General features: G+C 39.3%; 1 protein-coding gene across 1 annotated transcript in view; it reads right to left on the bottom strand.

The window, feature by feature from the left end:
• The window catches only part of AGBL3 (AGBL carboxypeptidase 3), a gene marked incomplete at both ends in the record, with an annotated part of 73,615 nt that overhangs the window by 28,289 nt on the left and 32,305 nt on the right, over positions 1–13,021 (bottom strand). Inside the window, 6 exon segments of the mRNA XM_080701236.1 lie at positions 2,724–2,766; positions 6,163–6,261; positions 7,502–7,568; positions 9,585–9,697; positions 10,134–10,234; positions 12,490–12,616. Coding sequence (XP_080557362.1) covers positions 2,724–2,766; positions 6,163–6,261; positions 7,502–7,568; positions 9,585–9,697; positions 10,134–10,234; positions 12,490–12,616 — 550 coding nt within the window.

Raw genomic sequence — 13,021 nt, 5'->3', positions numbered from 1 at the left:
CACATAAAGTTAGATAATTCTAGATAAAATTGAAATGCTAATTAAATGATATATTTAAAGGATCTAAGTTAAAGGTGATTAAATTAATAAAAAATTCTAGAGATGCTAGAATGTCAGTTAAAGATTCACACCAGACTTAGCAGTTTGCAGTGAAAGCAATTGAATTATTTGTCATTTAAATTCTCCCCCAAGATGCAAATCAAAACTACACTGAGATCCCATCTAACCCAAGTCAGAATGGCAAGCATAAAGAAATCAAATAACTACAAACGCTGGTGAAGATGTGGGGAAAGAGGAACTCTTTTACACTGATGGTGGGAATGCAAACTAGTTCAGCCACTATGGAGATCTGTGTGGAGATTCCTAAGAAAACTGGGAATAGATCCACCATACGATCCAGCTCTACCACTCCTGGGTATTTTTCCAAAAGGGTTGAATTCAGAGAACTACAGCAACATATGCATACCCATGTTCATAGCAGCACAATTTGTAATAGCCAAAATATGGAACCAACCCAGGTCTCCATCAACAGATGAATGGATTACAAAACTCTGGGAAATACACACAATAGAATTCTACTCAGCCATAAAAAAGAACAAAATCGTATCATTTGCAAGAAGATGGAAAGTCCCGGAGAGCATTATGTTAAGTGAGATCAGCCAAACACAGAAGGAGAAGGTACATACGTTCCCTCTAATATGCCCAAACAAAGGAACGTAGAGGATACCAGTGGTACTCCAGATAATGGAGGGGAAATACCAGCAAAGTTTGAATGGAAAGATAGGAGAGGAGGAAGGCTGAACTTACTTAATGAGGGTCTACATCCGAATATCTGTAAAATTATGAATATGGCATGGTTACCCTGGGCAATCATTAGTGGGAGGGGTGAAGGGAAAATGGGGGCAGGGGGGAGAGGGCACCAAGTATAGTTTAAATGTATACCATTTATGTTCAATAAAAAATTTAAAAAAATCTGACTTTAAACTATAGTACAAAGCCATAGTAATAAAAACAGCACGCTGGGAGTGGTGGCGCACACTTGTAATCCCCGCGCTTGGGAGGTGGAGACAGGAGGATCACGCAGGTTCGAAGCCAGCCAGGCTGGTTTAAGAGACCCTGTTTCCAAATAAAAATATAAAATAGGTCTGGAAGTGTAGCCCGGAGGTAGAAGGGCTTCTAGGAACCCCAGTACCACCAAAAACAAACAAACAAACAAACAAACAAACAAACAAACAAAAAACAACACAAAACAGCACGATAGTAGCACAAAAACAGATACATAGACCAATGGAGCAGAATAGAGGATTCAGAAACAAATGAACACACTTATAGCCAATTATCTTTTGACAAAGGGGCCAAAAACATACACTGGAATAAAGATAGCTTTTTCTTAACAATATGCAGAAAAACAGAACTAAACCCCACTTTCTCACCCTGCCCAAGAGTCAATTAAGATGGATCAAAGACTTTGAAATTAGACCAAAGACCTTGAGACTCCTTGAAGAGGGCATGGGTCCAACACTGCAACACATAGGCACAGGCAAAAAATTTCTCAAAAAGACCCCAAATCACAAGAAACTAAAAGGCAGACCAGTACATGGGATTGCATTAGACTGAAGAGCTTCTATAAAGCAAAGGAAACTATCAAGAACTTTCAAAAACATGGGAGAAGATTTGTGCCATCCACTCCTCCGCTAGAGGAATAATATCTAGACTATACAGACAACTCAAGAAAGTCAGTACTAAGAAAACAAATAACCCAATCAAAAATGGGCATGGGAACTAAATAGACTCTTCACAAAAGAAGAAATTCAAATGACCAATAAATGCATGAAAAAATGATCAACATCATTAGCAATCAGAGACATGCAAATCAAAACTACTCTGAGATTTTACCAAATTCCAACTTGAGTGGCAGTCATTAAAAACTCAAACAACAATTGCTGGTGAAGGCACCTAGAAGTGGGAACTCTAATGCATTGCTTGTGGGGTTGCAAATTGGTGCAACCACTCTTGAAAATAATATGGAGGATCCTCAGAAGAATAGGAATGAACTTACCATTTGATCCAGCAAAACCACTTCTAGGTATCTACCCAAAGGAATAAAAACCAAACTACCAAACTAATGCATGCCTATCTATGTTCATAGCTGCACAATTCACAGTTGCCAAACTATGGAACCAGCCAAGATGCCCATCAACAGATGAGTGGATTACGAAACTATGGGATATGTGCACAATAGAATTTTACTCAGCCATAATGATAGTGCTTATTTGGTGTATATTATTTATCAAATAAACAGGGTTCAAATAAATTCTCTCCCAAGAATATCCTCTACATGATAGGTTTTTAAAGCATTAAGTCTCTACATTCTTTTTGGGGGAAAAAATTTCAAACCTAATGCCTATCCCTCAAAAATCTCTGCCCTCCTATGGAAGTGACCACTCCCTTTCCCTCTGCTCTCTGGGAACTCTACAAATTACTTGCATTATACCTGCAACATGGTGCTGGTTTACTTTCTTTTCTTCTTTGATTAAAAGATGAGCTCCTGCAGGGGAGAAATGATAAATATATTTCTTCATACTCTTAGCACCAGACACAGTGGCAACCTCAGTGTTGTAGCACACACACACACACACACACACACACACACACACACACACACACAATACTGCTGAGTAAATGACCTAATGGCTTATGAGAAAGTGGAAGCCAAGTATTACCTTTCACATCAGAATTGGATTCTTTGCGTCTTTTCAGTAAATGTTCTGTACCATAAACCTAATAAAATAGAGAATCAGAAGGAAAACAATACTATATTATAAACATGAAGGTGGTGGGTATATTTCCTGTGACTTATGGTAGTATGAGTTTTTTTTTAACAAACATCTAATTTTATTTATTTATTTATTTATTTATTTATCGTGGTACCGGGGTTCCTGGAAACCCTTTTACCTCCGAGCTACACTCCCAGACCTATTTTATATTTTTATTTGGAAACAGGGTCTCTTAAACCAGTGAGGCTGGCTTAGAACCTGTGCCATCCTCCTGTCTCTGCCTCCCAAGCGCGGGGATTACAAGCGTGCGCCACCATGCCCGGCCTTCATTTTACTTTTATAGTTTAAAAATAATCTAAGGTATCCGACTCTTCAATATTTTTTATAACACTATTTTTCTCATCAATGAAAAGAAAAATATTTGATATTTTCTTGCTACTAAAGGGTGCTTAAAAATTCATGTCACCTAGAACACACACACACACACACACACACACACACACACACACACACGTAGAGAGAGCATTCTTTGTTTTTCTTTTTTGGTGGTACTGGGGTTCCTGGAAGCCCGTCTACCTCTGGGCTACACCACCAGACCTATTTTTATATTTTTATTTGGAAACAGGGTCTCTTAAACCAGCGAGACTGGCTTCGAACCTGCGCGATCCTCCTGTCTCTGCCTCCCAAGAGCGGGGATTACAAGCGTGCGCCACCATGCCCGGCTTGAGAGAGTATTCTTATAATATCATCTATTTAAATTAGAATAAAGATATAGAGAGAGTGTGAAATAGGTGAAAAAATATTATATATATATATATTTTTTGCAGTACTGGGGATTGAACCCAGGGGCATTCTACCTCCAAGCTACATCCCCAACCCTATTTTTTTATTCTTTATTTTGAAACAGGGTCTCACTGAGTTGCAAAGGGCCTTCCTAGGTAACTGAGGCTGTCTGTGAACCATGATCCTTCTATCTCAGCCTCCCAAATGCTGGGATTACAAGCGTGCAACCACCATGCCCAGCTTAGATGTTATGAAATTTTATAAACAGATTGCTAAATTGTGTCTATATACCAAGGATACAAAATATTTTCTTGATGCTTTTAAAAAAGTCCAGAGCAAGGAGGAGCGTGGGCAGATGATATTGGTTCCTATCTTGGGCCATGCCAATGTGACCCAGTTGGACTGAAAGAGGCACAGTAGAATTGTGACCACCAGATCTTAAGTAGTGTACAAATAATTGTGTAACTATGATAATATTTTAAATGTGTCCCATTTTTGTCTCTTTACCTGTACAGATTGATATTATGAAGCATTTTTCAGAAGAACACGAGGTATGAAAAAATGAATATATTTTGGCCAATATGTAATGTGTATCAGATCAATAAAAGTAGACTGTGAAACAGACTTGCAGCCGAGTGTTGTGTATACCTAGAGTTCAAGCTATTCTGGAGACTGGGGTGGAGAGATCTCTTGAGCAGTCTGGGCAACACAGCAAAACGCTGTGTCAAACAAAAACCCACAAAACAAACAAAAACATGACATAGAGTTAAAATCTAAAACTCAACTTCTTTGCAGATATAATTGGCAGAAAAACTGACACGATCTTTATGAAAATGCACGAAAAAGATATAAACGTAGCAGTATTATATAGTTATAAACATGAAAATGGGGTGAGCAAAGTAATAAAGTCAGGATGAAGAAAACTCACTTGTAGTAAGCGCTGACTCAAGGACCTATTGGTGGTGTTTTTAGACCTCATCTCTTGAGGAAGTGATGTGGAGTCATAAGAAACTATTACCCCTGTTCAGTAGAGAAAGATCACTGGCCAGCAACTTTAGGAACACAGAACAACTAGATGTGTGTACAGAAAAAGAATTTTAAAATTGTATTCATATAACACTCTTCAAATAATGTAATGCTCGAGTGTAGAGCAGAATGGTGGTTGCCAGCGTGAGAACTGTGGGGTAAGGGGGTAAGGGTGGCTATAAAGAGTGGCACGAGGGAGCCTTGTGGTGAGACAGCTCTGTATCGTGAATGTGGTGATAGTTTTAATATAAATGTGATAAAATACATAGAGCCCTATGTATATGCACATATGTGTTTCTCCTCTTGTGCACATGAAGGGATTTCTTTGGGGAAAAGAGTAACAGGCTGTTTTATGGCCTGACTCTCCCTCAAGGGGAAACTCCTAAGCTCTGGCTCTGGGGGTGGTGGTGGAGACAATGGTAATGTAGCTGAGCGGAAGGTGGAGGGAGGGCAAGAGCCTGACGTCTTCTCCGCTTGCCTTTCCTAGGGATGAACAGCCACCTTACAAACCCAGGCAAAGGTGCTGAGGGCCTAAATGGTCTCAGCAGAATAGCCCAACGTACAACCTGCAGCCCAGAGCTGGGTTCTGGGTGAAGAAAGGAGCGCCTACCTCTCGTCTGCACTTACCTGGAACTTTGCTTCTTCCGTAACAGGCAGCTGGAGGCAGGTAAGAAATGCTGACGTCCTGCCCCTCCTCGGGAGACAGCCCTCTGGTAGCTGTGGGGAAGGGACCCAGTTTTCTTGGCTGCACTAGTCTAGAGTGGGTGCTGTCTTACTGAGCTGAGTGGTGGGGAGCGAAGGACAGTCTGGTCTCAAATATCAGTGAACTTGAGTAGATCTTATTCAATAGATTGTTTTTTCTTTTTTTTTTTTTTGCATTTGCTATATGCCCTTCGGATCATTTCTACTTTAAAAATGATTTTTTTTCTTAAATAGTAGCATAAGTTTTGCTTGTGAATGGGATGATTAAACTCTTTATGCTTATACCGAAGCCAGTCTCTTACCACCACCTGTTTTTATTCCATTAAATCCTGCTTCTCATCTGTCAAGAATGAGCAAAATTGCCAGGCCTGGTGGTAATCAGCCTGTAATCCCTGTATTAGGAGACTGAGACAGGAGGATCATAGATTCAAGGCCAGCCTCAGCAATTTAGTGACATCCTCAGTAACTTAGCAAGACCCTTTCCAAAATAAAAATTTAAAAATGAGGATTGGGGTACAGTTTAGAGGTAGAACACCCCACCAGAAAAAATGAAATTAAAAAAGATTAATCAGGGTATAAGAAGTTCAAGAAAATAAATTGCCATTCTCTTACATTTTTTCAAAACCTCTTAACCAGATTAATAAAGGGTTAACTCAGCCAGGTGTGGTGGCACACACCTGTAATTCCAGTACTTTGGAGGCTGAGACAGGAGGATTGTAGGTCTGAGGTCGGCCACAGCAACTTAGTGAGGCCTTTCACAACTTAGTGACATCCTGTTTCAAAATAAAAAAATAAAGTAGGGCTAGAGGTATAGCTTAGAGGTAGACTGTCCTTTGATTCAATCCTCAGCATCACAAATAAATAAAAAAGTACATAAATAAGAAAGATTGACCTCCTCTCTTGCATTCTGGCGATGGGCTATGGTAGAATTTCGTTCCTTCTTTGTTTTCAGATGTTTTTTCTTGGTTTTTATCTAGGTTAAAGAATCATATTTAAGAATCAACAGTTAATCAACACATAAAAGACAGTATGTATGCAGACATAAAACTATCCTGAGACTCCCACTTTCTAAAAGATGGGGAAGTTCTGTTCCCTTTCCTCCCACTAAGTACAACGTAAGCACCCTAGTCCAGAAGGATAACTCTGGAATACTGGGTTGTATTTCTGCGTTTTCATTCTCCTGCGATAGGCTTTACAGCCACGGTTTTGCCATGTGACTTTGTAGCACCTCCCACTTTAGCTGGAGGATCCTTCCCCATTTTCTTGATGTTAAGTTTGGTTAAGTGACTTACCATGGTCAGTGGAATGTTAGTGACTATACTATAAGGTGGGATAGTCATATGACATATGGTTGCCATGAGGAAGTGTAGTTTTAAATGAGCTTATCTTGCTTTGTTTTCCCACTTACACTTTGGGTTTCACCACTGGATTTTTCCTTGGAAGATAAGAAAGATGTGATACCCAACTGAGCTCAACCTACAGCCAGAAGCCAGGACCAGCTGATCCTCCCCAAGGCTGGCAGAGCCATGAGTGAGGAAGTAAGAGTTTGTGGTGAGCCACTGAGGTTTCAAAGTTGCTTGTTGCACAGCAAAGAGCAGCGACGATCCCTGGTCCCTGCTTGGCTTACTCAAGCATCCCGTCTTCATTTTGGTAACTTCATCCACAACTACAATCTCCACCTAAACGCCGCATCCCCCTACTGCTTTGACTCTCCCCTTCGGCATTTTCCCCATCTGATGCCTCGTACGTCTTACTTATCTTGTTCATTGCGCATCTCTCCCAACCAGAATATAAAATAATAAAAGGAAAGATTTTTGCCTATTGTTCAGTGCTTTACCTTCATCCTCTAGACAGGCCTGAAACATAGTTGGAGCACAGGACGGAGCTGACTAACTCATGTATACATGAATATTGGATTAGCAGGCAGGCCATGTATGTTAGATGACCAATTCTGTCACTAACAAGTGGTGTGGCTTCTGAGAAGCAATTTAATTTCTCGAGATCTTAACTATTAGCATCTATAAGGAACATTGAAATAAAATACTCCGAGGTTAAGATTCTATTATGTAAAGGTATGTACATAATCTAAATAAACAATTGTTACTATCTAATAATTATACAACTGCAAACGTTTTTTGTGGCCTGATTGTTAGTCACAATAAGAACGATCTACTTAGCATACCCATAACACAAGAAGGAATTTTTAGCCATACCTGAGAAGTTACCTTGAGGAGATAAGTCTGAGAGTCATTGGATTCTGAACTGTCAGAGCCTCGGCTACTATGAAAACAAATATATATATAAATGTACACAACGTCTTGATGGTGTTTTTGAATCTCAACTGTGCAGAGTGCAGTGGCCTATGCTTGTATTCCTGCTACTCAAGTGGCTGAGGCAGAAGAGTCACTTTGAGCCCAGGAATTCAAGGTCAGACTGTCTGCAAAAAAAATTTTTTTCTACTATTGATTTTACTTTTATCATCTTATCTGAATGGTTGAAAATTCTAATTATAAGACGACAAATATTTATTGGCTTAAGTGCTTGGTAGTTTCAGCAGCTTAGAAATAGATTTTTTTCTTGGTTGCATTGGTGGAGAGATATAAAGGCTTAGAAATGTGTTACTAGGGTGTAAAATCTAGAAAAGTAATTTTTTTTTATTATTTTAAATCTGTCTGTATAACCAGGGTGGAAACAGGACCTAGAACATAGTAAGACTCATAGATATTTATTAGTAAATAAACAAATGCTATATTCGGGGAGTTTCCTAGCTCTATGGGTATCATTAGCTCTTAAAATTCACTTATTTTTACTTTATTATATTTCCATTCTGCTTAAAGACACTGGGACGGAGGTAGATATGACTCAGATACAACACTCCTCAATGGTTATCCCAAAGAACTAAAGTCAGAGTACTGCAGCGATACGTGCGTTCACGTATATATAGCACACAATAGCCAAATTACAGAACTAATCTAGGTGTCTGTCAGCAGATGAATAAGGCAATGTGGTATATACACACAATGCAGTTTTACTCAGCCATAAAGAAGACTGAAATTATGTCATCTGCAAAAAAAAAAAAAAGATGGAACTAGGAAACATCATGCTGAGTAAGGTATGCAGGACTCAGAAAATCAAGGATGTGAAAAAAAGAGAAAAAAAGGAAAAAAGAACCTCAGGAAAACTAGGGGAGGAACAGAAGGGGGTGGGGAGGGAGGAGGGAAAGGAAAGGGAGGAATGGGAAGGAAACAAACTAATGTCTGCATATATGACTGCTTCACTGAGAGCCTCACCACCAGGAAACCTTAAAAATGTATTACGAGGGTAGGTCTCTTACCTGTTCTAACTGCACTAACGTTAAAATAGAGTGCAGTCTATTTCATTGCTGTGAGAAAAAAACCCTAAACATACTCTTACATTGGCAACCATGCTTATTATCTATCGAAAGGAAATGAAAATTCACACCCACAGAAAGAGCTTATATCCACAGAAGAACATGCTCATGAATGTTTAGGGCAGCCGTACTCACAAATGCTAAAACTTGGATGCATATTCAAAACTGTGGTGTATTCAAACAATGGAACATAATTCAGTGCTTAGAGGAAATGAGCTACTAAGCCATGAAAAGACCTGAAAGAAACTTAAATGCATATTACTAGTTGAAAGAAGCCAGTTTGGAAAGGCTATATACTATAGAATTATTACCAAGTGACATTCTGGAAAAGGCAAAACTACAGAGATAGTTAAAAGACCTATGATTGCTATTGGTTAGGGGAAGGAAAGAGGAACAGATGGATTCTAAATACTCTGCTACTTTATTGGTGGATAAGTGCCATTATAGACTGTGTAACACCAAGAGCGGACCCTATGGGCTTTGGGTGGCAAAGATGCAGCGGTGCAAACTCATCATTTGTAACATATGGACCACTCTGCTGAGGATGTTTAGAATATGGGGAGGCTATGCATGTAGTGCTATGGGATACATGGGAAGTCTGCATTTTTTTTTCTTTTCCTGTGGTACTAGGGATGGAACCCAGGGGCATTCTACCTCTGAGCTACATCCCCATCTTTTACTCTTTATTTTTTACTCTTTATTTTGAAACAGTGTCTCACTAAGTTGTGGAGGCCTTGCTAAGTAGCGGAGGTTGACCACAAACCTGCCATCCTCCTGTCTTGGACTCCCAAGTACTAGGATCACCAGCATGTGCCACCATGCCTGGCAAAGTCTCTGTATTTTTCACTCAATTTTTCTGTGAACATAAAATATTTTAACAAGTAAAGTTAGCAGTCTTGACTTACCTAGACTCCACATCCAATGTAATTTCTATTAGAGAAGTATCTGAATCGTCAAAGACTTTATCCAAGTTCATATGCTTTTCCATTTCTTCTAATTCTTTCAGGCACTGATAATACTAAGAAAAAATAGGAATGAGTTCATTATAAAGTAATTTTACTTTTTCTAGGCGTAGTGGTGCACTCTTTAATCCCAGCTACTGGGGGAGCAGAGGCAGGAGGTTCCAAGTTTGAAGCCAGCCTGAGCAACATATCAAGACCCTGCTGTCTCAAAGTAAAATATTTAAAGAGGGCCTGGGGACGTATCTCAGTGGTGGAGCACTTGCCTAGCACGTGAGAGGCCCTGGGTGCAATCTCTAGTGCTGCAAAACAGTCTTCTTTTTCTTCCTAATTAAACTAATTAAGTATTTACAGACATCTGGAACAATAGTAACTGGGATATTAAATATCCCAAGCCCTAGAACACTTTTAGGATATTAAAAGAAAGGTGTAGGTTGGTAGATGTGTTATCTGATAGGCTGGAATCTGTGGCTTTACCAAATGAACTTGGCTTACCTTGCTCCGGTCCGGGTCACAATAGTCCAAGAGAGAATCACAAAAATGGTATCCCATTGACTCCAAATCTTTTGTGCTGAAATGAGTTCCTCGTTTATTACCTAAAACATCAATAAGTTTGTCCATTCTTGAGGACGAGTTAATTTTTTTTATTTTTAGCAAGTAGGCCTAAATTGCAGGAGAGTACAAACAAAACTTTGATATGATTACATATCATTTCTTTGGGGTTTTCTTTTCTGGGCCAGGTCATTCAACAGCTTATTGATTTATTCCTTTCCTACTATCTGGATCAAAGCTGAGTAACACAGATTAGTTTATGTTGTAAAGTAGAAAAAAAGTAAGACGGTTAGAGAATATTTGGTCACCAGTTTATAAATAGCACTAATAATCACTCAGAAAAACTTGGGCATGGATTTCATGAGAAAACGTTTTCTTCATCATGGATAATGTTATAGCAGCTTTAAGATGCTTTTAAAACTAGCCAGAGATTACACATGTAGATTCTAGCACTTTCCTTTGAGTTGATACATTTTTAACCATGTGACAATTATCTTAATATAAAATACTTTAGAGCTGGGTGTGGTGGCACATGCTTGTAATCCCAGCATTCAGGAGGCTGAGACCGGAGGATCGTGGTTCTCAGACAGCCTCAGCTACTTAGTGAGGCCCCCTGCAACTCAGTGAGACCCTGTTTCAAAATAAAGAATAAAAAATAGGGCAGGGAGTATAGCTCAGAGGTCAGATGCCCCCGGGTTCCATTCTCAGACCCGCAAAAAAAAAAAAAAAAAAAAAAAAAATTAACTGCATTAATCTATGCCAAATACGGCAAAAAGATTTTTCAAATGAGAGTACAAAGAACACTTTAATTTTTACTTCAAGGAATTAAGTGTTCCTTTTAAACATAAATCGATAAACACACACGAACATACATGCATACACAAAACCACTAAACAGTCTATTTTGTGTGTGTGTGTGTGTGTGTGTGTGTGCATGGTGGTAGGGATTGAACCAGGGGAATCTTACCTCTGAGCTACACCCCTAACCCTATTTTATTTTTTATATGAAGACAGGGTCTTACTAAGTGGCTGAAGACCTCGCTAAGTTGTTGAAGCTGGCTTTGAACTTGTGATTCTCCTACCTCAGCCTCCTTAGTACTGGGATTACAAGCGTGAGCCACACGTCCAGCTATAACCATTTACTTTTGTCTTGCCAACAGCAAATTCAATGAAATATTTCTACTATATTTTCTGCATAAGACTGCTTTTTCTTGAAGTAATTAGGAACCAATATTTATTTATTTATATGATTATTGTTTATTATTATTATTATTATTATTATTATTATTTTGGTGGTATTGGGGGTGGAACCCAGGGGCTTTCTACCTCTGGGCTATACTCCCAGGCCTATTATATATTTTATTTGGAAACAGTGTCTCACTAAGTTGCTGAGAGCCTCACTAAGTAGTTGAGGCTGGCTCCAAACCTGTGCGATTCTCCTGTCTCAGTCTCCCTAGCGCAGGGATTACAAGCATGCGCCACCATGCCTGGCTAGGAACCCATATTTAAAAGAAATGTTAACCATTAGTGGTAGTGCACACCTGTAATCCCAGTACATGGGAGGCTAAGACAGTGGGATCACAGGTTTGAGGCCAGCCTCAGCATCTTAGAGAGGCCCTTAGCAATTTAGCGAGGCTGTTTTCAAATAAAAAATGAAATAGGGTTGTAAGTGCAGCTTGCTGAAGAATGCCCCTAAGTCCAATCCTTGGTACCTAAAAAAAGTCTTTAGGAATCTCCTTTAAAAAAAAAAAAGGGCAACATAAGCATAGAATTAGTTATGAAACAGCCAGTTAGAGTATTTTCTGTGTTGGCTAAATATTTCTTTCTAAACAAAAGGAAATGATGAAATAGAGAGAGCATACTTCTCTAGCTTAGATATAAAGTGTCCCCCAGACCTCATGTGATAGACAAAGCCCCAGTGTAGGAGCCAGGGCCTGGCTGCTAGGGAAGGGTCCGAGTGTACTCAGCGCAGCATGTCTCTCTGACACTTTGCCCTCTGCTCCCATCACGATGCCCTGAGGATGTGTAGCCACAGCTGCTTCTTGGAAGCCAGCCCCCAGATATACAACAACTTCTGAAAGGCCCCTATCCCTGCGCCAGGTGTGTTTGGTAACAGCAGTGAGCATGCTGACCGAAGCACATGTCGTGGAAGTTTATTCACCCTCTCTACAGAACTGATTACGTACCAGCATGCATTTAAACAGGAAGAAAGCCCTCACCACCAAATTATCTGCACTACGCATTTTGCACAGCTGTGACTTCACGCTCTGAGCGCCACAAAGGAGAGCACTTGGCCTTACCCAGAGTTGATCCACAGAAGGTGGCCTCCATGGTAAAGCTATTTCTAATTCCCATCTTCCACATCACCACCCTTCCTGTTCCTTCTTTGCTCTTCTGAACATTAAACTTGCAGGCTGAGAATGAAAACTGACAAGAAGATAAAAAAAATGAGACCTATATCTTTCTTAGGAAAAAGGGCTGAAAAGGAGGAAGTGTGCCGAATCTGTAATTCTCACTAAAGCATAAGAAGGTAATTTCATTTTCTGACCAATGAAAATAACTCATTTTTGATAATATGTTTTTTTATTTCTGAGAAGTATAGATTCTAACTCCTGCAATAAAATTTCCTTTGTATCTTTATATAACATGTATATAAAATTACCTTACTAATTTTCTTACTGTTGGAATAGTACCTTATACATTTTAAAAAGAAGAGGTTTAACAATGTTTAGGAATAAAGATTTGTATTACAGATTGTCAAAAATACAAGAGTCTTTATTTTCATGTGAAATGCCATTTAAAAGATGTCTAAAGGGCAGGAGATGGAAAAGA

This window comes from Muscardinus avellanarius (genome assembly GCF_963383645.1).
Source record: "Muscardinus avellanarius genome assembly, chromosome: 9".
NCBI lineage: Eukaryota > Metazoa > Chordata > Mammalia > Rodentia > Gliridae > Muscardinus > Muscardinus avellanarius.
Note: the sequence above shows the minus strand (reverse complement) of the source record. Positions and strands in the feature narration are given on the sequence as shown.